This window comes from Ornithodoros turicata, unplaced genomic scaffold, assembly GCF_037126465.1.
Source record: "Ornithodoros turicata isolate Travis unplaced genomic scaffold, ASM3712646v1 ctg00000916.1, whole genome shotgun sequence".
Lineage (NCBI taxonomy): Eukaryota > Metazoa > Arthropoda > Arachnida > Ixodida > Argasidae > Ornithodoros > Ornithodoros turicata.
In genome coordinates, this window is record NW_026999418.1 from 472,120 (window position 1) to 499,398 (window position 27,279).

Genomic DNA, 27,279 nt, shown 5'->3' on the forward strand with positions numbered 1-27,279 from the left:
GCCAATTGAAACGTATTGAGCCCGGCAGCTGAGATAGCTCTCAATTAGGTTGCGTGTTACACCTCGTATGCCGTATCTCTCTAGTTTCATTAATAGAAGCTGGTGATCAATCAAGTCAAACGCTTTACTGGGGTCTAAAAAGATCCCCATTGTATATAATTTTGAGTCAATATTCTTTCTTATCTTTTCCGTAATGATTACAAGTGCAGAGATGGTCGATCTTCCCTTGCGGAACCCGACCTGTGAATGCGATAGGAGGTCGTAATTATTAAAAAATCTTTCTAATCTTCTCAAAATAAGTTTTTCGAGGACTTTACTTAGAGCAGGGAGTATAGCAATCGGTCTATAGTTTCCCGGTGACTGTGTGTCTCCCTTCTTATAGACCGGAATAATTTTGGCGATTTTCAGTTGATCTCGAAAGGTGCCTTTTTGAAATATGTCGGGATGATATAGCAGCAGCAATATATTTCACTAATGCGATGGGAATGTTATCCTGCCCCTTGGAGTTAGAATTTCTCAAGTTTGCAATAGCAGACTCGATTTCCTGGTGATCTGTGGGCTCCAGAAAGAAGGAAATGGGGTTGTAAAGCGGAACCGGCATCGAGCATGGTACGCATGGCAAGTACGAAACCTGGGCAGTGATTTGGGAAAAGTAGTAATTGAACTTTTCTGCTATTAGTGTCGGCTCCGTCGCCCTGTAGTCCGTTAATCTGGCGGTTGGTCTGTTGTTTGCCAAGAGCGCGGCGTTAATTGTTCTCCATATTTTTTAACCATCCCCTGCCGCCTCGTAAATAGCCTTCTGAAAGTGTTTCTCCTTTGCTTCCCTCAGAAGGTTTTGTAGCATATTACTGTATCTGGCATGCCTATGTTGCAGAGACAGGTTTAACGGATGTTTGCGACATTTCTTGTACATGTTATTCTTATGTTTGATACTCTTTAGAAGTGCGCTTGAGATCCAGGGTTGCATAGCCGTTTAGAAGCCGTGGCTGTAGTTGAACAGGTCTCCACGATATTCAGTAGGACCTCGTAGAAATATGTAAACTTATCAGAGCAACGCTCCAGCTCCGAGAACGTCCATTCTACAGCAGATAACTTCTCCCGGACTTGATTATAATTTATACGTCGATTAATTATGATGTCACGATGCAGTGCCTTGGGGATTCACATGAGCTAGTTAGGTAAGTAAGCTCGTGGTCAGAAATGTTACAGGCTAAAACTCCACTGAACACTTCATTCTCTCTGAGGTTTGTAATTATATGATCTATAATGGTGCCGGCAGACATGCCAAACCGCGTATCAGAGTCGATCAACTGGTTGTAGCCATATCCAATATATATCTCCTTGTATCTTTGCACTAGACAATCATTTTTTTTATATATATCAATGCTTAAATCACCGATAATAAGCAGGTTCTGCTTCGTCTGCCAACACCAGTATAGGAATCTATCGAATTCATCCAAACACTGTGATAATATTCCCGAAGGCGAACGATTAAATACACCAATAAGAAGAGGTGTGTGACGGTGCACATAAGTACTGCTGAACGTCTGTGATGTTTGAATAAGGAGCATTTCGCATAACGGAGTGTTAAATACTACGTCCTGTCGTAGCTTGTACTCAATTCCATCACGAATATAAAGAGCCACACCCCATGCTGGCTTGCCTTTCTGTGGGAGTACTCAAAATTGTATCCAGGTGTGGAATAATACATCTGATTTGAACAATGCGGCCATGTTTTTGATAGAGCAACAAATGAGACATCCTTGCTAAATGTGTCAAGAGTACAACGCAGCTCTTCAAAATGCTTAGCAAGGCTACGGACATTTAGGTGGACAATGGAATAAGATGATGACTTCGTTATGTCATTGAACTCATTTAGTGTTACGTACACCATGTATAAAATAAATAAAAAAACACAGAAGAGAAATTACAACAAATTTAAAGGATAACACGTTCGGTCCTGCATCACAGTCCAGTGAGGTCGCGTTTGTTCGTTATTCGCATGGCCTTAGAACCATCTGCCTGCCTAACATACGTGACCATTCCTGACCCGGACGTACGCATAACTTTTTTCCCTCGCAGTCTTCCTAGTTTCCCACAACAGAGTTTTGTTAAAAGCTGTCAAATTCTCGCAGATAAACACTTGGTGACCCTCATGCTTGTCAACCACTGATTGGTCTTGCTTTAACATGGGACGCTTGTTTAGCCAGGAATCCCTCGTGAATCTGTCCTTGAATCTGACGATAATGGGCGCACAACCCCTTCTTTTCTTGGGAAGACGGTGTGCGGCTTCTATATGTCGGCTGTTAACAATGAAGGCACCTCTAAAGCGGCGGCTGTAGCTCTAAAGGGCTAAATGCGCCGGGAAGAGGCAAGCAGTAAGGGTGCCATCCGCGGACACGTCGTTTGGAGACGGACTGCACGCTCACACACGTCCGCACAGGTTGACTTCTTTATTGCAACTACAACAAAACACAGAGAGAGAGATGGAGACCATAGAAGGGAAGTAAACGGACACTCTCCGTGGGAACGATACGAGGATGGGAAGCCAAAGGAAGTTTATGTAATTGGATGCTCGCCCCCAAGTGGTTCACAGATCGAACCCCAGACACTGAAAGCACATACGAAACGGTCTGTCTTTACGTTAGCGGAGAAGGCAGCACATACATCTAAACATACGTTCCTTTCCCCAACACACTCCCCCGCAATGAGCACTAGCTCATTCTGTTATACAATCTCTAGCGGGAAGAGATGTTGGATGGCACGTTTAAGTGTTCCACCTCCGGGAAGTCGGATCTCACAGGATCGTACACGTCCATCTCTGCCAGGGAACACTTTCACAACACGACACATCCTCCACATTTGTCTGGGAAGACGGTCCTCCTTTAGCAACACTAAATCGTTTACTTGCGGTGCCGTTGAGGTCGCAGTGCGCTGCTCATGTGCTGTACGCAGTTCCAGGAGGTACTCGTGTACCCACCGCTTCCACAGTCGCCGCAGAAGAGCCTCTCGGTAACGCAGCATCTTCGATAGCTGCGGCTGGCCGGGCCCCGAGGTAACAGTAGGCTGGTCAGGCAGTCGGGTTATACGCTTACCGACTAGGAAGTGGGCCGGTGACAAGGGATCGGGTTCGTTGCTGTCCGAGTAGACGAAGGAGATGGGAATAGAGTTCACCATGGCTTCTACCTCTGTGAGTAGCGTTGTTAGTTGGTCAAGCGTCAAGCTACTTTTGCCTAGGACCTTCCGGAGAGTCGTTTTGACGGTGCGCACCATCCGTTCCCAGAATCCGCCCCACCACGCTGCTCTCTCAACGATAAATTTCCAAGTTATGTGCGTCCCAGAGAAATAGTCCTGTACTTCGCCGCCTCGCATTTCGGTCCAGAGCTGTTTAAGGTCTTTCGATGCGCGTTTGAAAGTGAGGGCATTATCTGTGTACACAGTGTGGCATATCCCTCTCCTGGAAATAAATCTACGGAAAGCCAATAGAAAAGTGGCTGCTGTTAGATCGGTTACCAATTCGAGGTGCACGGCTCTAGTTACGGCACACGTGAACAGAACTATGTATGCCTTGCTGCTTCCGGTCTCAGTTTTATAGAACAAGGGTCCGGCGAAGTCAATCCCAGATACAACAAATGGTTCTGCCTCTGTCACACGGTCGCGTGGTAGTGGTGCCATTGCCTCATCCGCTGGTTTCGATCGCCATTTCCGACAGGTCAAACATTGATGAATAGCTCGTTTGACTGCTTGCCTTCCTCTCAGTATCCAATAGGACTCACGGAGCTGCACTAAGGTGTCTCTAACACCTCCATGCAGAAGTCGCAAATGCTCTTGCGTGATGAGTTTCGAAGTGAAGTCGTGATCCTTGGGAAGAATTATGGGATGCTTAATTGCTGTCTCGGCATCGCGCTGTTGCAGCCTTCCACGCAAGCGCATTATTTGATCCTCGTCCACGTAGGGTGACAGGGTTCGTAGTGGAGACGTTTCGCCGACAGTGTTTTTGCCCGATGATAGTATCTCCAGTTCTCCTGGAAAGCTTTCCCTCTGCACCTGGCGGATCCATTGTCTCAGCGAACTTTGGATTTCGGCCGCATTGAGCGGGCCAGAAATCCTAGCATCTTTCTGTCGACAGTTGTGAATAAAACGCTTGATCCACGCGGTGATTCGAAGCACAGTCAGAAGAGAACTGTGGTTCTCAAGAGTGAGGAGTGGCGTGCTAACATCGACATCCGTCGCCATCATCGCTGTTGTGTTTTTTCTTTCCTCTCGCGATGTTGTTTCAGGAAGCTCCAAGGTGTCAACTTCGAATTTCGGCCAGAGGGCCTCTTCATTGTTGAGCCACTCAGGTCCCTTCCACCAGAAGTCGTCCTTCATGAGCATGTCGGGCAGCACTCCTCTTGTTAGCAGATCAGCTGGATTAGATTCACCTGGACAGTGATGCCAGTCTGAAGGGTTGCACATACTTTGAATCTCGGTGACGCGGTTGGCAACAAAGGGTTTCCATCTACTAGCGCTTCCTTTTACCCAGTGAAGAACCACGGTCGAATCGGTCCAATACCGCACGGTGAGGCCTTCGTAGTTCAAAGTTGCTGTCACGTAGTTAGTAAGCCTAGCACCCACAAGAGCACCCAAAAGCTCAAGTCTTGGTAGTGAAACTCGCTTTAGTGGGGCTACTCTCGATTTAGCAGCTACGATAACGACATTTATGCTTCCATCTTCGTACACTGTGCGCAGATGCAGCACTGCACAGTACGCTTGCTGGCTCGCATCGCAGAAGCAATGAATACTTCGGGACACAACTGAGTCATCGTCTGTGATTGCCCTTGGCACAGTGATCTTTGGTAGAAATGGAATTCCCTTGCACCACTGTTGCCACTCTTTACCGATGTGTTCGGGTAGATCGTCGTCCCATCCGATGCCCAATTCCCACGCTCGTTGACTTAGTATTTTTGCCTTGACTGTGTAGGGCGAGAGAATGCCGAGAGGGTCGTATATTCGTGCACTAACTTGAAGTAAACATCTCTTCGTGTCTCTTTTCTTTGTCAGGAACTGGTCCAATGAGTCCATTGGAGGTGACAGGACGTCATTTGTCGTGTTCCAAACAATGCCCAAGACCTTTTTCATCTGACTGTTGTCTTTGTTTTTAGTCCTGAACGATACCTGTAGCTCACTGTCGTTCGTCGCCCACTTTCTTAGATGCATGCCAGCAGCCGAAAGAACTTTATCTGCCTCATCGTGCAGAATTTCAGCCTCTTCTCTTGACCTGACGCTAGTCACAAAGTCATCCACATAGAAGCCGTCCGTTAGTTTCCTGCAGGTTTCGGGGTACGTGCTAGACATTAAGTTGAAATGATAACGAAGTGTTGCTGCAAGAAGGAATGGGCTGGAGGCGGCACCAAAGGGCACCCTCGTCATTCTCCACACCTCAATCTCGGACAGTGGTCTTCCGCTCTCCGGCATGAAAGTGTACCACATGAATCTGAAAGCGTCTCTGTCGTTCGGATTGAGAGAAATTTGCAAGAATGCTTTCTCAATGTCGGCTGTAACGGCAACACTGTGCTTACGGAATCTTAGAATTGTCGCCAGGAGATCAGGATTCAGGTTTGGTCCAACTTCCAGGCAGTCATTCAACGAAGGGCAGTCCGAAGCACTGGACGAAGCGTCAAACACGATGCGCACTTTAGTACTTGCTTTGTCAGGTCTAAATACAGCTCGATGAGGCAGGTAGAAAACTGGTCCGTCGGCGTTTGCTTTGATATCAACTTTCTCGGCGTGTCCGTCATTCAAATATTGCCGAATAGCGGTGTCGTACTCCATCATGACGTGCTGGTTCTTCAAAAGCCTTTTCGTTAACGAGTTCAGTCTTTCCTCTGCAGTTCGCTTGTTTGTTGGCAAACAGGGATCACTGGTTTTCCACGGTATGTGTACCTCGTACCTTCCGTCTTCGTTGTGCTTTATCTTTGCTTCGAACTCTCGCACGATAGTGTCGTTTACCTTGTCGCAAACCGTATCCTTTGCTTGTATACCCATATGCTCTAGTTCCCAAAATCGTCTCAGTTCGTTCGATATGTCTGCCTCGTTTTGGTCAACTACCGTTCTCATGACGCAGACATTAGTGCAAGTTGTAACTGTACTTGTTGGTACCGGTCCTTGAAGAGTCCAACCAAAGATTGTATTGATAGCCACCAATGATTCGCTCAAATACTTTGTCTCTCCGGTGACGACCCTCCAATAGCAGTCTGCTCCGATAAGGATTCCGATTCCATGGTCGCAGTCGGTGTTGGTCATCGGAACGTCACCTACGCAGAGACCATCCCGTTCCATTTTGGCTATGAGGTCGTTGTTCGGCACTCGCATGACATCAGTGCAAATTTCTGGCATCTCGAGGGCCTCGATTGCGATTTCGTTACGGTCAAACTGGCTACGCAACCATACTTGCACCCTGCGGCATTTTCTCTGGATAGTTGATGTAGAGCCAAAGGTGTGGACTGTTAACTCTTCTTCTCCTAAGGTTTGGCATTTAAGCATCTCCGACAATGACTTCTTAATAAATGTGCGTTGGCTGCCTCCATCCATCAGAATGCGTGTGAGCCTTCGATCACTTTCACTTTCTGCATATGCACGAAGAGTCTGAAGGAGCACTGTGCTGTTTGCAGCGTACGTCGGGCTGGAATCTCTCAACGTGGCAACTACCGTTGGCTTCATTATCTGAGTTTCAGTAGCTGTTGCGGCAACTTCGGATCCGGCGCCACGTTTCCATTTTGGGTCGCACATCACTGTCAAGTGTTTCCCATTACAAAATGCGCAGCACAGTCGGGACCCACTTCTGCATTCCCGTGCCCGATGATATTGTTTGCCACATCGAAAACATCGTCTCTCTGCTTTGAGCTTCTCCTTTTTTTGTTCCAAAGAAAGAGGAGCCGCGCAGCTCTGCAGGGAATGATCAGTAGACTCACAAAATACGCATTTTGTTTGTTCTGCGCCAACCGTTAAGGCAACTCCTGATGGGAGATTGTTGTGTTGGCGACTTCGGTTACCGTCTCCAAGTTGTTTCGTTATGTGAGGCTTGCTTGCTCCCCCGCGTTGACCTCTCTCGCGTCCGGCAACTTCTAAGTTCAAAAATGTCAAGTAGGAGTCAAAATCATCCTTGTCCGCATGCTTTCGATCATATTCCAAGTTGATATCCACAGGGACTGCCTTGCGTAAAACGGATAGCAACGGCACACCATATGAAGAATGAGCCACACCCAAGGCTTCCAGGCACCTGACCCCAGTTCGCACTTCGTCGTAAAGTTCGCGTAGCCTAGCGACTTGACTTGAATCATTTACTTTTGGCAAGTTTAACAATCATGACATGTGTTCGTCGATAATTAGACTTTTCTTCCCGAATCGGTCCTTCAGAAGTTCAATGGCGGTCGAGTAGTTTTCTTCGGAAAGCGAAAGTCCTTTGATCACTGTCATTGCCTTTCCTGTCAAGTAGCTTTTCAAATATTTGAACTTGTCCACCTTTGAGAGCGATTCGTTAGAGTGGATGGTAGAGTCGAACTGGTCCCAAAAGCTTTCCCAGTTTCTGAGATCCCCGTCGAATTTTGAGATTTCCAGTTTCGGAAGTTTCACATTTGTGGAATTTTGACTTCTCGAATTACTGGAGCTCCTTGCGTCAGTGGGGGGACTATCTAGGGCATGCTTGGCAATCGACCTTGTGGTGCAAATTTTGTCTTCATAAGCCTGCGATCCAGTCAATTCCTCGTCATAGGCCTCGTCGGTCGTTAATTCTTCTATGGCGACGTTTAGCTGTTCTAAGGCACTCTCTTTAACAGTGAGGAGGTCGAGTTTCTGTTGCAGCTCACCTTTAAGATTCGTTGTGCTTGGCTGCTGAGTAAGTTGCACGATGTCTTCCGTTATCTTTGTCACTGCTGCACGGATGGTGGAACGTTTTCGTTTGAGTCGGTCCATCGTCGATTACTCCACGGTGGTACCTTGTCGATAAAGGGCCTTCTTTCCCGGGTTTCGGCACCAGAAAAATGTAGCTCTAAAGGGCTAAATGCGCCGGGAAGAGGCAAGCAGTAAGGGTGCCATCCGCGGACACGTCGTTTGGAGACGGACTACACGCTCACACACGTCCGCACAGGTTGACTTCTTTATTGCAACTACAACAAAACACAGAGAGAGAGATGGAGACCATAGAAGGGAAGTAAACGGACACTCTCCGTGGGAACGATACGAGGATGGGAAGCCAAAGGAAGTTTATGTAATTGGATGCTCGCCCCCAAGTGGTTCACAGATCGAACCCCAGACACTGAAAGCACATACGAAACGGTCTGTCTTTACGTTAGCGGAGAAGGCAGCACATACATCTAAACATACGTTCCTTTCCCCAACAGCGGCAATGTAGTTCACAGTAGCAAGAATATCTTCATTTTGTTTTTCGATAACGCCGCGGATTTCTAGATTAAATCGGCGTTTATTTTGCTCAAGGTCATTGCCTTTTCTCCTAAGCATCATAAGCTCAGTATCTGCATTTTTCAATTCATCTTGCAAAGCTGTTACACGGTCCTCAACGTTGGATAGAGCATGACAGTTACTATTCACACGACCTTCAAGTTCACGATGACTAGCTGATAAAGACTCAAATTTCGTCTCAAGTGATGCTACTTTTTCCAGTACTTCCGATGTCATACTGCTGTTTCGCTTTATTTCCGCAAGGATACTTCCAAGGGAAGGTTCATCTCTTTGTTTGGATAACTGACGTGAGAGGACATTACACGTTTGGCACGTCCACAATTCTCGCTCCCTAGGTGTAAAGGCTTTTAGGGACGTTTTTGTAACATTACAACATTTACCTAAGTGGTAATAGTTCTCACATTTCGTGCAGTGAATGGAAGAACTGGAATCAGTGGCAACCGCTTGCATACAAGACAAACAGATCAATGGTGTATCGCCATAGCTGGCCATAGTAAACACTTATCACGGTCTTGTGGGAGGAAGGATGTGTAGAAAGTATCTGACTGTGCTCACCTAGTGGTTACAAACAGATGCGTCAGCACGAGGAATGTATGCCCCACAAGACTGTGATGCAGTCGCCGAAGTCAACGCATAAAGCTCAGCTACGCAGATTTTCGAGTGTTACAGAATGGAATGGTACTCACACGATGTGTTCATAAGGGAACATTGATTATGTACGCAAAATAGTTATCCTATACTCCTCGCGGTTTTCCGAAAAAGTGAATTTTTAGTTTCAGTGACATCCCGTCTTGTGGTCCGCAAACCCTGTGTCGACGACACATCCGACCCATCCGACACATTCGTGGTCTGGCCGCGCTCCGGCTTGGCATGACTTTTGGCTTGGTTTCTTCCGCCAAGCCGGCCAGTTTCTTCTGCCGAGCCGTCTGCTGCGCAGATTTACATTCGGTAAGTGATAAACAGTTCGCTATTAGGGAGCCAGTATATTTCTGGACTTCACTAAACCCACGAGGAACGTGAGTTTTGCTTCCTTCGACTGCAAAGCATTTGCTAGGCCAGTACAGACTTCCTCGTGTGATTCGTGTTCTGTGCTGCGTGCCGAGAATGCGTGAGCGTTTTGCTCCCGTCTGCAAGAACACTTCAGCATGCAGTTCCAATGTTTCAAACCACAATTTTCCGAAAGGCGAAAGAGAAATCTATTGACTGCAACAATCGGTTACAACTCCGACTGGGTGTCACCTTCGAAAGCAGTGATTTGATCTGTTCATCTGGCTCATACGAATGTTACGGAAGCAGTGCGCAACTTGTTTCACAAGAAGCTGAAGATGTCTCGTCCGGGATGCTGTGCCAACCTTATATCTGCAGCAGGAGATTGCAGGGGCAGGACTAGGCAGCAGATAAGGGTTAGACGCGTAATGTTAGACAAGTCAGTCATGCAGTGCAAATTGCATCACGTAGAAGAGAAAACTACGCTATCTGTCAGTTACTGCTTCATCCTTTACAGATTACGCCCCAGCGGGTGTATTCTCAGTACAGATTTGGAATTGCCTTGTTTGTTAAATGATTTCGCAGGCATTCTGGCACCACCGAAAAGCTTGCACTCCACGTCTCAACTATCACCGTTTGGGTTTCAAGCTGAAGGCTGTCACCAGTGCCAACCAGACGCCCCTTCAAAGTTCATCTGTTTTTCTTGACGGAACAGTGACACCTGGTACTGAGACATTTCATTTTCTGATTAATCAAGTGCATTCCATCACTTGTGCTCGACTTCTTGTGTTCGTATACCCTTGCTGTTGCTCGCTGGCTTAGAGCAACCATGCCTGAGGTGCCAGCGCTTTCAGAGTACATTTAAGCAGTATCATCGTATCATATGCACGGCAGCACATCTTGTGTATTTTGAGTAAGGTATAAATTCAATGTTGGCTCAGCTGTTGTATTCTGGTCACAAATAAGGTGTTCTTCCAGAGCGCTCAATGGCAGTTCAAGCAGTTTCATGTGTGCAACAGCACATACTTTTTCTCAGTTTTGACTAAGGTAAATCAAAATCTTCCAGTTGATGTCTTTCGGTCATAAATTATGTTTTTCGAGACATTGAAACAGCATCATGTGTGCAACAGTACATACTTTTTCTCAGGTCAAGTAAGGTAAATCTGTCCGCTGTGGTGTTCTGGCAGTGCAGCAGAAGCTTGTGTTGCATTCAAGTGGTATCATGTATACAAAAACTTGTTTTAAGCCTTTCTGTAGCTGCTGTACTAATATTGTGAGTACAGAGACATTCCTGCATAACATATCGGAGCATCTTGTGTGCTATTGTTGGTATGATCTGCAGCAGTATATTGATAATGTTAATTATTCAATGACTTCAGCTAACATTTACATTCTTACTTCCAGGTAAACCTGTCACGCAGATGCCCTACCCCTTGGTATGCATAGTTCAAGATTGTACCGAAACAATCCACCTGGAGCATTATTCTTCAATTGGCAGTGGCATTACTATCACAACACACCACATACTGCATGTCTATGGTGCGTGTACAATGCATCAAACCTATTCTCAGGTACAGGCCAGCTGGTACGCAATTACAACATGAAACAACTGACACAGAGACCGTAAAGTCATGCCTTTTCCTCCGCGCCACGGGTTTCATGTTATTATCCTCACATGCAGCTCAATTCGCCTGTGCTGTGCAGCATGAGCAAAAGCATATATTGTTTGTGGTCACATGACACGGAACATAAATAAGTGAAACCTTCCTATGTTGGACACCCGCGGTGCAGCCAAAGCGTCTCCTACTTATAGAGGTGTCCGAGTTACAGAATATGACGGCAACAAAAAGTGGAAGAGATCACAGCTGTGAGAAATGTCCCCCTTCTTCAATTTAGGGTCCTTAGTGGTACCTGGTGGTGGTGCCTGGTAGTGGTACCTCTACCCACTCTCCACTGATAATTATTACTGATTTTAGTATATTCAATTCCGTTCAGATTCTACTCAATGGCATTACCTCTGGAGCTTTTCGAGCAGCAAGGACTTGTCTCTGAAGCGTCAGCCTACTTCTCATAGCTTTGGTGCAGTGCTCGTTCAAAGGCTCTAGACAAACTGAAGACAAGTGCTCACATAAAGAATTACAATGTAGACTGACAGCACTTGTTTTTGGACTCTAAAAACTAAAGCAACAAAATGCTGAGACCAGTATAGGGGAAAAAAGGGGCAAAAGTCAAGGCCACTGGCTCATTTTGGGTCTTTTTGGTGCAAAGATGGGCCGATATTAGGGTAATTTGGCCAGGGTTTTGTCCGACTTTGTAGGGAAAACCCTATCCTACTTCCAATATAGGGAGGTGTCCGACATAGAGAATTTCGTCCCCATGTAGTTTCAATGGGAGCCTGCCCGTGCAATGAAATCATGGGGAGTTGTCCGAGGTAGGGAGGTGTCCGACTTTGGAGGTTTTACTGTATTATAGAGCATTTCTACATCATGTAATCTAACAGTTGTTCACGTTTGGATATTTTAACCATGGAATTTACCCTGCATGCACCATACCATGTCCAAACACTAACAACTGCATGTATGTAGAGATACATCTGTCTCAACATGCAGGTGACAAAACTGCTTTTTATGCCTAAACTATGACAAATAGCTGTCTGTTCAGCACCACTAATCATGTGCCGGCCTCCATGACATGTCTGTGACATTCCAAAGTGATTAACATGTCCCATAGATGTGTGCAATGCTGAAGATGACTGTGTACCTTCTATGGATTCTTGATTCAAGAAAAGTACTGTGTGATTTGCTAACAGCGCCTGGCTGTACCTTCACAATTCTACATAAAAATATGTCAAGTTTCCGGAAGGAAACATCATGAAGGTCCATAGCGAAAAACCCTGAGACGAGGGATAGGAAGGGACATACACAATGTCTCAACATAGCGTGTTTATGTCCCTTCTTGTATCTCCTCTTCAGGTCTCGCCATCACGGACACTATCACCAGCTCGCTTGCTGTTGAACCGTTCTTTCAACGATAAGGGTCACTTTCATGGACTGGATGGCAGCCAACATGCTGTCAATAAAAATAATGGAAGGAGCTCAATATGATCCTTAGGCTGTGCGTGGTCATTGCTTTCTGACAAATGGTGACTTAGAATTTCAGGACAGTGCCTGCAGTGGTAGTATTCTTGTGTTCTCACCCTTGACGCCCATTTGGTGTCATCGGTCACCTGTAATCTGCTAATATGCACATAGCTAAAACAAAGTATATTTGTATTTCTTTGAATACAGTTGGTACAGCACATTGTTTTTTACATGTTCTTTGGAAAATATAAATAAAAATTCTCTACTCTGCAAGTCTCTTGTCAGCTCTACAGAGCAGCTTCGAATTTCACTAGAAGCCACGTGTGAAACCTAGACCAAACTAGTGGTGAAGGTCCATATAGGTCATAGAGAAATACTATTATTAGATCATAGGTCAGGCTTAGGTCCTGGTTGGTAACAACGCATTTGAATCTTATTAAAAATTGGTGCAGGAGGTGACCAACATAACTAAATACACCAACTGACTCTCACAAATTTTGTGGTGTTATACTTTTGAAACAACATTAATATGCCGCAGTGGTCTTTTCTCCTTTGTTCCTTTTAACCTAAAAATATTAGGTCTTCGGCATCACCAGCATTAGTTGCTGAGCATGCAGTTATTTGTGTTGCGCACTGCAGTTTCATATTTGTTTCTCTGGACAAGCAAGCCCGCTTCCCCATTTTGATAAGAGTCTTTCAGCTTTGACAGGGCATTTGTGGACAAGGAAAACATTTGGACTATTGTGTATTTTGCTATGTAGTGCACCGTACAAGGCAGAGGACACCATCAACCATTTCCACCAAGGTTATTAAATTTGTGATAAAGTACATATACCTTTTGTCACTGACTAATTTGGTGGCAAAGTTACTTGAGTAGCAGCTGTGCAATTTTAAGCACATGTTTAAAAAAAATAGGATATGGGAAGTGCTGACTGGTTGAACATGTGGAGTACCCAATATAATAATTGGGGGTTTACGTCGCGAGACAACTTAGTGTGGAATACACAGCACAGTGTAATGTTCCTTATTCTGGCAATGTTAGCATGGTTCAAGAAGTGGGAAATGTTGCACTACCCTTAACAACATCTGTTGGGCCCAGCAAACAGGGTACACATACCCTGATCTGAAGACACTCTGCCTAACTCAAAAGCAATATGAGATCTACCCGTACGTGTTTATTTGCGAAACTATTATGAATGAAATATGGCCTGTGTGGTATAGAACAATGCGCACGCTCAAGTAAACATGCAAAAAATACGTATAAGGGCTCTCGACCTACATGCCGCGATGCGCTCTACGAGATGAACAACACACTACAAAACTACATCCAACCCTTTTTGTGCAGGGCAACTCTAATGAGCACTTTCATATAACCGACGAATGGTTCAACGAATGCAGTTCGAGTGGTCACGATACATTCCTACGTCGTTCATTGCAGTCGCGCTATGATGCTGCACAATATATGTATCTCGTGTAACAAGCCTGGCAATCGCACGATGTGCATGGGCAGAAATACGGCCTTCTTTCTTTGAAGACCAGTCCTCTGCAGGTATATGCTCAAACGATCACCAAGTCTCACGTTGTTGCTCAATCGCTCCCATTCCTGCACTTCTAGAAAAAGCAGCAAACAGGTTGACGTGAATGGCAGCTGAACGGTTGAACTGCGAAGTTCTCAAGCACATAATCACAATTTCACGCCGAAAATGATGTTGAGGTGAGTTCGCGGTTGTTGTTTCCATCGTTCAATAGTTCTCGGGATTACCTCGGACGAAACGCTCATCCTAGCCGGCGGCCATAACTGGATTTCCTCGCAAACGGGAGAAGACGCCAGGGAAGTCAGAGAAAGCCTCAGCTTTCATCCAATCAGACGCACGATTCTCTATCTACGTAGATGGAGCAGGTTTATCCCATCTACGTCACAAAAATGGCTGCGCCCATGGCTTGTTTTGGTTTCTTTGATGAATTAATTTTATTACGCTGTGCAAGTGCGTCTCTGCGCATGAGAGGAGGCAGTGAGATGGAAGAGGGAGGGCGCCGCCGTAGCCAATGGGGCTTCCCGAGCGGAGTAACCGGGAGAGGAGATATGCGCAGAACGCTCGGTTACTTGCAGAGCGTATAGGAAGACAAAATTGAGAAACGAAGGTGCGTTTCGGGGGCAGTTGGATGTGCTCGTTCTGAATATCACAACCATTTCAACACATCGAGAAATCGGCGTAGCTGACCTTTAAATAGCTTTAGAGTCCGCTGGAGTCAGACATTTAGTTGTTGAAGATGGTGCAGCGAGCATCCCAGAAGAATGATATCGACGAGCCGAACTTCCCTCTTGGTAATCGGCGATAGCGTAGATAGCGTAGACGGTTGGAACGTGTCAGCCTTTCCGGGACCTAGTGGTTACAAACAGATGCGTCAGCACGAGGAATGTATGCCCCACAAGACCGTTTAAAGCGCTGTCAAAGAAAGACTGACAGCTCTTCTATGACATGTATGTTTCAAACAGGTGCTGCATCGTAAAATCAGACGTTTGTAACACAAACGTGATAGCCGAGCTGTCAGTTTTTCTTTGACAGCGCTATGTGTTAGGGACCATTTCTCTATAGTTGTCGTGGGCATCACGTGTATAAAGGCGAGCATACGCGGACCAACCAATGGATATGTCGTCGGCAGTGCGACTTTCAGTCTTTCAAATTTTCTCTGCTTTGTTTCTTTTCCTTTTTCTTCACCTGGACTTTCTTGTAAAGTGCATTGCGAAAGCACTTTTTTTATTATTCCGTATTAGCGCCGCGAAGCAACTGTGGCAATGAGCGGCGTACAGGTGTGGACAGGTGGAGAGAGGACAGCTGGAACGAGTGAGTGACAATGGGCTAGCATCCGTCCTGGGCCGACTTCAGGGGGCGAAAACAAACTATCTGAGCTCAACTGCAGCATACGTCCGTGTGTGCGACGCTGCTGGATAAATTCCCAACACCCGTGTATGAACTTGTATAAGCCGCTCAGAAAGTAAAGGGCCAGCCACCCTCGTGCTGGTCAGGATGAATAGAACATACCAAGCTGGTTTTCTTTGTGCATTTGAAATAAAAGAGGTAAAAACAACCATACTGACATCGTATTTTAAAATCGCCACAGTCACTTCATTCTAACGGCGACATGGTAGCACGGCGGCGGTCAGTGATGACAGGTTAACGCGCCTTTTCCATAAAGGTCTCGGGCTCAGAATCGCACCATTCGAATACAACTACCATGAAACGTCGTTTGCTAATTAAAGTGTATTCGCGTCTCCTCACTGGTAATGAATAATTTCAGTGACTTAAATGGCTTAGGCCAAGGTAGAAGGCTTGGTTGACTGTTATATCCCTGCCGAGATTCTGCGAACAACCCGCTGGGTTGGTTCACCACCGCAACATGAGCTACACGTGCGGGGCAGTCAACCTAAACCGCTAGTTCATGGCTATGCCCTCCTGTCGTAACAACTACTAATCTTGTCTTTCAGAAATCTTTCAGAAATCTTTCAGAATCTTGAACGACCGTTGACGTCTTCCAGTCCACTTCAAGCACTGTCCCAAGCAGCACAGTGTACTGAAAGTCGAGTGCAATAGGGGTGGACGGTATGTGTCTTATCAGTGTTCTTTAGTTTCACGAGTCTGTTCAAGGCCTTCCACCTACCCGCCCACCCCTATTGCACTCGACTTTCAGTACAATGCGGTGCTTGGGGTACCACAAAAACGGGAGTGTGCATTAACGTGCCTGTTGTGGTTCATTCCCACCCGTGGCCCCTGAACCTTGACATGGGGGAGGAGGATCTCACCCTTGTTTCCCTTTCCCAAACGCACTACCAAAGGTAAAGTTTCAGGGGGGTTTGACCCCCAACCCCTCCTCTGGCTACGCCAGTGGGTTCGACTCTCTGGCTGGGCAACTTCTTGACGAAGTTGACTTATTTCTGTGTGCGCAGGCTGGGCTAGCCCCAGGCAATGCAGTGACTGTTGGTGGAGTGAGATCCAACGCGGCCGGCTAGCTCCGCCAGTTCTGTAAAGGGCTCATCACCAGCGGTTATCAATACAACGCGTACATTAGAGGGAAGTTGCTGAAGAAAGAGTTCCTCGAAAATGGCAGGGTCAATTGAAGCAGTTTTGTCGCCTGTTGCAAATGCCGGAGGAGCTGTGTTGGGCGGCCGCAGCGCTCACGGAGTTCTTTCGAAGAAAGCACTTTCTGTAACCGACACTGCCATCAGCCGCTTAACGAGGGCGTCTTTGAGAGCTCAATATTGTGTGCCCGGAGGTGGAGAGGACAGAATATCACGAACTTCGGTGGCGGCCAGTGGGAGAAGACTTTCTACTACGTGCTGGTACTTGGTAGCCTCGGAAGCGATGTGACGCATAGCGAAGTAATTCTCCACCTGTACAAACCAGAGTACGGGCTCGTGTGCCCAGAAGGATGGAAGGCGTGATTGGACGGCCGTCGAGACGTTCCATGTTTGAGTGTTCGACAGCAGTACTTCTGCGCAGTGAGGTTGGCTCTACTATGAACTGGGCTGAGAGGAGCGTTCGCGTCACCAGTTTGTGACGAAACCATAAATGCTTCACTGACAAGAGAACAGCAGAAGCCAGGGGCGAAATCGTCGCTTTTGCCCCAGGATGAAAATTGAACGGAATCACGAGTCACGTGCGATCCTTTTCCACAAGTCGTCCTCACTGCACGTTATTAACTCGCTATAGCATGCCCGTGTCATATATAAAGGGGCTGTACTGCCACTCGCCAGGATTCGAGACTGGGAGGTACCCGGGTTCGAATCCTGGTGCCGGCTGTGCTGTCTGTGGTGTTCCCTGCACAGTAAATTCAAAAACACCCTCTCTGGGTAAAAAAAGGTGTTTTTAAGCAAATACACTTTTTTTAATTCCACAAAGTTAACCAAACGCCACAAAAAGGGTGCTAAAAATGTGTATGAGAAAATACACTCTTTATTACACCCAAGTGCTGTATCAAAAAGGGTGTTTTTATGCGTTTACACCTGTCTTTACACCCTTCAAGTAACACTGGTGTCGAAAAAGGTGTTTACGTTATATACACCCTTTCTACACTGGTGTTGAAAATGGTGTTTTCATTCGTGAGAGAGAAATTACACTGGCTTGACGCTGGCTCCGCTCATTAGGTAATCACACCATAGACGATAGCTTGAGTCGAAAACACAATATTTGACAGGGAGGGATGTCAGGAAGCTCGCTGATATCTTTGACTCGTTACAGGCGTACGTGTTAATTGCAAAGACACATTTTCATCACCGTTACAGACGACTTTTGTCGCAAGCTTAGCGAACGTACTCCAACGAACTGAATTTCAGTATATGATCAATCTGGTACGCCAATTTACCGGCCACCCATGCCACCCGGCCAGTGAGCCTAGGCCACCCGTGAATAAATTTTCCCCCACAACTACCGGGGATGCCCGGGCTCATTACTGGCATCGTCTGAATATGGCAGCATCGTAACGCCGCTCATTTCACGAGCACGGACGGCGTTACGATGTTGCGATCTTCACCTCTTCCCTTACGCATGTCGAACTGTTTTGCTTTCATTTCATTTTCATTGTTTTTTGTTTTGTTTTTTGTTCACTCAGTGTTGCTAGGACGATGAGGGTTGCCAGTGACGGGCTGCGCTCCAGTTTAGGTTCTGCGGGGGGAACCACGGCTGGAACTGCATGTGCCGTCTCTATAGGGTAGTTGTTGCCATACAAGCAAAAACGTCGGACTGCATGGCTCGGCATGCTGCCGCGGGAGCTTACATCATTTCGAAAGGGTGTAAGAGTGTTAAACACCCTCCTAAAGGGGTGTTTAAAGGGTGCAAAACTAGGCATTTTCAAGGAAAAGCACCCCTTCAAAGGGTATTTTACACAGAATACACCCTCTAAGAAGGGTGTTCCAGACCATGCGGTGCAAAAAGTGGTGTGAGTTATAGGAAAAGCCTTTTACACCCATACGGGTGTTTTTCAGTTTACAGTGTGGGTTTTTCTCAGACGCTTTCAGGCTTATGTCGGCACATTTCCCTTAGAAGTCGGCCCAGGACGCACATTCCTCAGGGCGTCAATCGTGACGTTGCCCACCTCTGTGAGGCCGACAACGGCGAGCCCTTTCGCCATCACCACCACCACCAATACTCGCATTTTCACAGTGGCACTACGGTGTCTAAAAAAGTTTCCTAGTTTTTTTGTTTTTTTCATCGGCCTACAAGTCACACAAAGTCGGCCCGGTAGTGGCGGTGGTCGTTGTTTAACTAAGCAGTCTGCCTTCCTGATAGGCAACCCTGATAGCGTGAATGTCGCGCAACATACATTTGTCTACTTTTTCAAATTTATTAAGTGGCAGGAGTCCGCTGTCCGATGCGTTTTTATGAATCGCCACGACGTGGTGTCATTATAGACGTGGCGCTCTCTAGCTCGACTCAGCTACACGAGGTACATATGATGTAGTGTAACCGCGACTTGTTTGGTTTTACATGTGCCAGAGGTCGCACGCCGGTGGAACGATATCTGATTAAGCGGCGTCTCGGGACTATAGGGACCGCGAGCTCAGCTTGACAGGAACCGGGATTGAGATTTTACTAAGCAGAACAAATGGTGAAAAGTGTCAAAGGGAGTATTACTGAACTTAGGCACGGCTTCTCGCGCTTCTGTAACGAAACGCCAACGGAGGCGAAGAAGTTTGACATTGAAGAGTTACGTGTTGCGGTTTCGAGGCAAAGAAAGGTGCCATGGCAGTATGATGCGGGAGCGGACGCTCACGCGTTCCAGCCAGCGGAAGACACGTATCGACAGCGCTACTACGATGTAGTTGGCATCGTGCAATCATCGGTAGTTGATAGATACCCACCAGCTCTGTGGCAACATATGGTTCGCGTTGAGAGCTTCGTCATAGGAAGAAACGACACATATATCTAATATCATATGTACATATCTAACTTTTCATCATATCTAATATCGTTCATACGTTATCGTTCATATATCATACGTACATATCTAACTTTAACGGTGCAGATTTTCATGCGGGACGTCTTGAGTTACACCGGGACATGGCGATCGATATTGCTAAGCAGCGTTGCGTCGTGCCCTTGAAAACACTTTAAGATGTTGCAGAACTCTTCTCGGCTGCCATATGAGAGACCTTTTTACCAGAATTGACAGAACTATTAAAAGTCGCACTGACCCACTGACGTCGTGCACGTCAGAAAGATCGTTCTCCTGCCTTCCGTCGCATCAAAACATATTTGAGATCAACAATGGCCCAAGCCTGACTGAACCATGTGACGTTTCTGCACGGCCACAAAGAGCTCGCCCACAAATTACACCTTGATGCCATTGCAGAAGAGTTCATAACACGGTCCGCAGTGCGAAATGACATATTTTTTAGGTAGGAATTTTTAGTTTAGGAATTGTTCTCAATCTGATTTTGTTTCACTCGTGATTTCAGAGTCGAAATCGAATAAAAAATGTGAGACGCACACACAACAGTCTCTAGTCTTTCAAGGGACAGTTACTTTATACAACCTACCTATACAATAATTACATCTATTCTTTCTGGCCCATGTCAATCAGACACAGATCACTGCGAGTATTGGAATGAGTGTACTCAATGAGCGTAACAAAAACGCTAGAAAACGTATGCAAGAAAATTTTGCTTGAGCAGCTGTCAGAAATTCCACGCACGGCAAAAGTAGAAGGCGTAAAAGTCGCCCTGCAAGAAGGAAGACGGATCATGACCCGACAGTGCCGTGTACAGGCATAACATGGATGAGCTCATCGGGGAAACCGTGCTCATGTCCCCCCCCCCCCCCCACACACACACTCAGACATTTGCTCTTGGACCGAAGCCCGCTTCGCCCCCCCCCCTCCTCCGCAAAATGACAACAGGCAAAAGGAAATCGTTATACCCGGTAGTCTCCCTGAATTTTACAAAGACTGTTCCATTATTGTCACTAGACAATTTTTAACTTCCCAATTTTGCCGATTTGGTTGTCCCTATCACCGCCAGTACTTTACCCAGAAGCGGTTTTCCTTAGGGCGGGGGGCGGGAGCTTTACAATGGGATGTATTTACATGCTTTTGACAAAATATTTCGCAATCTCACAAAATTGTAGGGGGTTTTCTCTAGATTTGGGGGGGGGGGGTTAGGAGTATAGGGGGGTCTGTATAAATCACTGCCATCATCGTACAGAAGAAAGTGGTTCCCTGCAGGGATCGGAACCGTTATTTTTTTCGGTTCGGGTTCGAGTTCGGGTACAATGGTTCGTTTCCAGTTCCGCTCCGCAGCAGCGCAAAATACCTGTTCGAACCGGTTTAAACCTGTTCTAACCGTCTCAGGAAAGTTTATTTTGAGCAGATTACCATGGTTTAAAAGCAAGCACATACTTACGATTCATAAGTAACACAAATGTACTTTTCCTTATTGTTGCTGCCGGCACAGCAGTGGGTCACAGCAGCACTCCGTGTTACAGACCTGCATTTCAGATGCAACGTTACGGTAGCACAGTGGCGTCACAAGGGGGGTGCGGTCCGCACCGGGTGAAGCGACGGAAGGGGTGACGCGCCGCACCAATACTGCCGCTTCCTCCCGTTCTCTGCGGCACGATGACGTCAAAAACAACATGAGGAGCCCTCTACGAGGCACATTATTTTTTTTCTGAGTGTTGTGTAATATGTTTATTTATCATGAGTCGCCTGGCACGGAAAGGGATCCGTTAAAGGAGGCATGGGGTCGGGGGTGACGCCCCCGCATCGGTTGACGCGTACCCTATAGCGACGCCACTGCTAGCATACTCTTGCATGCTCTCATGTTCACTCATCGTATACACCCTCTTACAACTTGCTCAGGGACTGGCCGTTATTTTCACAGCCCAAAATAAAAACTTGGCGTACAAGGTGGCGGTGGTGGTGATGACCGAAGGAAAGCCTGCAACTGCCAGAAGGAAGACCTAAAGGCCAGTTCAGACATAAAGCGATTTTCCATATAGCGCGATATTTTCCTCCTCGCAGTGCTCCAAACCGCTAAAAATTAGCGTTCGCTGGGGTTGAGCTCGTGTCAACATTTTCGGCGCTAATATTAGCACTATATTCCTGTTGGTCAATGGGGAGACCTTTCAGCGATGACGTCGAGGAAGTCGTGGAGTTGTTTTGCTTCCGCATTTCACGGCACGGCGACCACATTGGAACCGGCGAGTCTATCATCCAAAATCTCTGGTAATTTTTCGTTCAGTGAGTTGGTCGAACTTGTTCGTCCATATGCTGTCGAACACGATCTGGAGACGCCATGACGGGAGTGACCATAAACGACCGCCGAACTTGCACTCAGTAATCTCCGCCACTTTGCAAGTGTGAACTGTCCGATAACAGTGAGCGCTGTTTTTGCGCGCTGTTTTGTAGCGCTATTTAGCGCGCTGCTATTCCCTGCGAGATCGGCCTATAGGGGGAGACACTGACACCTTTCTAGTGTGGATAACACGTGGGCCTGTTGTGTGAGGCCCCTTCAGGGGACTGCGAACGATGACACCATATATCTCGCACCGAGTTTGTGTGCATGACCCCGAGACCCATCACGCCACGGCGAAATCGGATCGGAGTCGAAGAATATCTCTGCTTCGTGTTTTGTTTAGTCTGGCGTTTCCTTTCCCCCCTCCTTTCTCTCTCTCTCTCCTTGTGAGAGTTTCTGGTTCTGTATCCAGTAAAGTCAGAGTGTGTTTCTCACCTTCATACCGAACAGACGTAGTTGTGTTTCTATATCTGGGCTATACTAACGCAACGAATGGAACCAGCATTCCGTAACAGGCCGATGTTTGAAGTTTAGTGTTCTCTTCCGTCATTCTTGTGTATATTCATCGGAACATCGCTTGTGCCGCGATGGTACGATCAGGGATCGGAACCGGTATTTTTTTCGGTCCGGTTCGGGTTCGGGTTCAGGCATATTGGTTCGGTTCGGGTTTAGCTCCGCTGAACCGAAATTATCAGCTTGAACCGGTTCAGGTATATCGGTTCGGTTCGGTTCGGGTTCGGCTTAGGGAGAACCCCCCACCCCCGCACATACACAGACACAAAAAAAATCTGTCAGCGGTTGGGGCATTTACAGGGATTGGAACAGTTACTTTATTCGGCCTCGGTTTAACCGGTCCACGGGCAGTAATTTTGCTACATGCAAGCAAGCTTACGCTCACCGTACACGATTGTAAGAGAAAGGTGTGAGATAACCGTTTCAGGTGAGCAAAAAGAAAGGTCAGTCAGTAGTACAATTAATTCACCTCTGAACCGATTCCCGAACCGGTAACCGTATCAATTTTTTTCGGTTCAGTTCCGGTTCGGCTCAGGACAAGCAAAAAAATTGTTCGGGTTCGGTTCGGTTCGGGTTCGTCAGAAAATAACGGTTTTTTCCGGTTTTCGGTTCGGGTTCAGTTCCGGTTCCGATCCCTGGGTACGATACAGTTCGGTTTCCCAATGTTCCACCTACTGCACTGAATGCGGAATAAACGTGTTAAAGCAAACGACGCGTCCACACTACCCGTTCTCCGCAGCGTGCCGACACCGTTCGATCTCGGAGCGAATATGTCAGAACAGGCCTTTACGCAACCGACTGAACGCCATAGCTCCAAGGAGGAAATACTTCGGATGCAGTTTTGTTTTCTTCAGTTCCGGTTTCGTATTTGTTTGGCAACGCGGTTCAATCCTCTGTGTAAGTCGTACTTCCGAACTCTCGCAAAGCACGTTACGTCCACTGATCTCGATTGTAAAAGGCTGGATCGCGGATAGGGAGCGCGAGCGTGAAGAAACCGGCCGCCATCTTACTGTACCCACAACAGTCGCCGCAGCGATCATGGCAACTTCTTGCAATTACGGTCGTACCAACCGTACTGGCAAGGTTACAGGGCCTAAATTTATACAGATGAGTCACTCTTTATCAAGGAATACATAGGTGTCCATTCTCTATATTTAGTTGACCATTATGAAATGTTTTTTTGCCCAAAACGAGCACTGGATGCAGGTTGCTTGATCGCTCTTCCGACGTTCAATCGAGCACACTTGCATTTTACCCGGCGGCATATACAGTTTGAGTGCATAATATGCTTGAAAGAACATGTTACACTGCACAGGTAGTGTTGTCATCAATATATGTGCGAGCACTCGAATGCTTTTTTGCATGCATTGCTAGCATGGTACACGGTGTTCTCTGCGGAAGCAAGTGCCACATTCATTTCTTTGAATTACCTTCGCGCACAAGTTCGGTATTACGTCATAATGAGACCACGATTGTCACGTTTTTTCATGTATTGGTATAGTTTTGTGCCTTGGTTTGATTTGTGACAAAGAATCCTACGTAACGGTGGTGTGGCGCGACTTGAATAACGCCTTTGTGTCTGAGCTGTATCGTCAGCTTGTTACGATAGTAATAATTTGTAGCGTGTCGTGCTATTTCTAGCAGTTTTTAAGGCAAAAGTGGTCTCTCAATACAGGTTTCGTCATGAGGGCTACCCAGTGAATAATCTGTGCAGTGTGATATGGCTGGGTGTACACGTAAGTATCACGTTCCTCATCCACTGGTTTCTACTTTACAGGAAGGAACAACCTCAGTGCACGCACTGTGGTTAGCCTCTCTCCGTTTTGCATATTTTCTTACATGTTCACATCAGAAACACACCTTAGACTTTAGGCTCCTTCACCCTGCAATATAATAATTAGAGATTATAATTCTTTTTAGAAGAGTTCCCCATATTCTTTTTAGAATAGCTTTTAATCTTTTTAATTTTTAGAAGATACAGGGATTATCAACCATGTTTTAAACTGATGTTTTAACATTTGTCCAATGCATTTATTAAACGACATATTCATTTTTAACTGGTTGCACCCAAACAAATGTTCTAATGTATTATTTGCGTTGTTGTTGATGCACCATAAAAATTGGAATAAAAAATTGGAATAATCATCATCAATGCAGGTTACTTCACAGCTGCCTCGACATACTCAAGAAATGGGTACAGAACCTGCGCAATGCCCACAAACTTTGACTACCACAGCACCTCCAGAAAGTAAAGGCATATGTTTCACATGGGATTTTTAAAGGCATTCACAGTATATAATACCTTGTATGAACTGTTGTAGATCTAAGCAGCGTCTACAGTACACTCTCAGAAATTAAAACTTGTCAGGGAACTGTGATAATTGTTTCAGTTAATAGGCATGCACATATACGCTATAAGAAGAAAATTATTTATTGAGAATGCACTTCTCTGGCTACTCATGTTGTTTACATCTACTTTTGATCACATTCATTTATCACATATTATATTCTTATATATTATTATTATATTATCACATATTCGATCACATTAAATTTAAAATTTAGCATATATGAGAAAATATCAGGAGGGAAGTTGCTATTCATTGCTCATTCCAACCTAAAATTGAGTGCTACAAATTTAGAGAGCGTACCTGACCATTGTCATTCTTAAAATATATATTGCCATTGTAGCAAGGTCACAAAACAATAAATGTAGTCTTTTGCGACCTCCCTGCACGTTCATTGTATCCTGAAACGCATAAGTGCAAGAAATAAATCTTGAACTTGTATAAACTTGACATAAAATGTTGAATAATATAATGAATGATATAAAATATTGAATAAACTTGAACTCGTATATTCTCTTTACTCATCATCAGTGATCTTCATTAGAAAAGCATATCGTGCTAGACTTTTTTTTTGCGTTTCACAGACTGGGTACACGAGGGCCAAAATGACAAAATCACAACTGTTTCAAGCTCCAAATAGTCCTGTTGCAATTTGAAGACCATACATGGAGCTGCATTTTTTGGAACATGCTCCACATAACAAGCATGACAAAGTGAGCACTGGATAGCAGGACCCCGTCCCCAAGCAGCTTTTCTCACGCTGCAGTTGTATTCAACAAAAGCATGTGAGTGCTGGAGAAGGACATTCAGTTTGGCACAACCGCGCCTGCAAATAATCAGAACAAATAAAGGAAGAAGCAAACAGACATAGAAGGGCTGTACTTCAAAAAGAGATAAGTCCTGTGTCTCAAGGAGGTGTTACCACTTTCTAAGTAACTTAATTGATTAAGCTTACATCACTACCTGATTAACTGTCCTAACGAGTGTGATCTAATTGCGTAAAGTAATTATTTGGGCTGCTTCGGTGTGTCCCTATTTGCGAGGCAAAGCACCGCTGTCGTTTACTAAAAGACTCTTTCTAAGGCGATGCTTGATATAAATCATACTAAACGCATACACGGCTAAAACAACGGCTGTGATTCTACAGAACGATCTCTTTCTGCCATGCGAGTATATCTTTTCCCGGACCGTTCTTTATGGAACATTTTTTGTCCAGAACGTAGTACGGGGTATTATATACATGGTTGTTGTTAACCTCAAGTCGTTTCTTATTGAAATATTGGCTGGGAAACGTGCTGTAGTACAATCCCCAGCGCTGCACTGCAGTGACGGTCTAGTTTCGGAATGCAAAACATAACGTAATTAAGAATCGAACGGCAGGACACCTGTGAAACTCTGTTAGGATACATCAGTATACTGGCACCTTACAAAATTCTGTGATGACAAACAACGACCAATGCTTGCTGCGCAATAAATACTCACAATCTCTGTTGCCTCCCATTGTTTTCTATGGGCACACACAGCACTTTACGGCCCACCAACATGGCGGCCCGAAGGCACGCCCAGGCTCCAACAGCTCCCCATAGAGCCCATAGTTTGAGATAATTCACACAACACTGGGCACACGACCAATGAGAGTGCAACGTTGTAGAAATTATGCAATGCCAGTCGGCCAATCAGGAGCCTTAACTTTGGCTGACCTTTCGACCGGTTCTGGCTACCATCGACTTCTACCGGATTTCACGCCTACCGCCGTTACCCGATATTCAAAATAACTGAAGCTTCTTTTGGCTAAAAGAAATATTTATTTGACACAAAGCACTGGTTCAAAGATCTGATACATGGGTGCACTATGAATACAAAGTCCACTACGTTGCTGACGCACTGTAACTAAGTTCGAACTTGAAGCAAAACGAACACACAGCTCTCGAAATCCGACGGGGCCCGCGCTTGTCTTCACTCTCCAATCGCTCCTACTCACGAAGCATTCCAGTTCCAGAGTTGATAGACTGTTCGTGGGATAATAGTCGTGCCCAGGAACAGCACAACACACGTTGAATCACATTGACGCTTGAATAAACCAGCGAACACTTCTACAAACTGTTCTGCCGATTGACATCACTGAAACCGGAACACAAGAGGACGCCTTGCCGGCCGATTTTATGATGAGCATCTTCTTTCGTTGTTTGCAAAGCGGAAAAGGCGCTTGTGTGGCACGTAATCGTAATCCTGTCTTTGTTGTCAGGCCTCAAAATCCGACGGCGCCCGAACGCGTTCTTCACGCTCCAACCGCACCAGCCCACGAAGCATTCCAGTTCCGTAGTTGATAGACTACGTGGGATAACAGTCGTGTCCAGGAACAGCACAACACGCGTAGAATCACGAACTGTTCTGCTGATTGACATCACCGAAACACGGAACACAAGAAGACTGACGCCGTGCCGACTGATGCGAGCTATTTCGAAACTATGCTGAAACTGCTGAAACGGCCGCCGGGACGCTGCACACACATGCGCGCGTACAAAATGCGATTTCAAAACGTTGTCGACCAATCGGAGCGCGCGCACAGTCTGGGCCAATGAGCTTGCAACGTTGTAGATTG

The 27,279-nt window shown here is 46.1% G+C and overlaps 2 protein-coding genes across 2 annotated transcripts; both read right to left on the bottom strand.

The window, feature by feature from the left end:
* Positions 1–2,727: 2,727 nt before the first annotated feature.
* On the bottom strand, positions 2,728–6,771 carry LOC135375697 (uncharacterized). Its single transcript, XM_064608350.1, has one exon. It carries the CDS (start codon positions 6,769–6,771, stop codon positions 2,728–2,730), a length of 4,044 nt encoding a protein of 1,347 aa, XP_064464420.1.
* A 573-nt stretch (positions 6,772–7,344) lies between these two features.
* LOC135375698 (uncharacterized) lies at positions 7,345–7,953 on the bottom strand. The gene has a single exon (XM_064608351.1). The coding sequence runs from the start codon at positions 7,951–7,953 to the stop codon at positions 7,345–7,347; it is 609 nt and encodes a 202-aa protein (XP_064464421.1).
* Between the last annotated feature and the right edge of the window lie 19,326 nt (positions 7,954–27,279).

What these genes read in the sequence shown, in the direction of transcription:
- LOC135375697 (XM_064608350.1), bottom strand. Translation starts at nt 6,771, where the DNA reads ATGTGCGACCCAAAATGGAAACGTGGCGCCGGATCCGAAGTTGCCGCA.
- LOC135375698 (XM_064608351.1), bottom strand. Translation starts at nt 7,953, where the DNA reads ATGGACCGACTCAAACGAAAACGTTCCACCATCCGTGCAGCAGTGACA.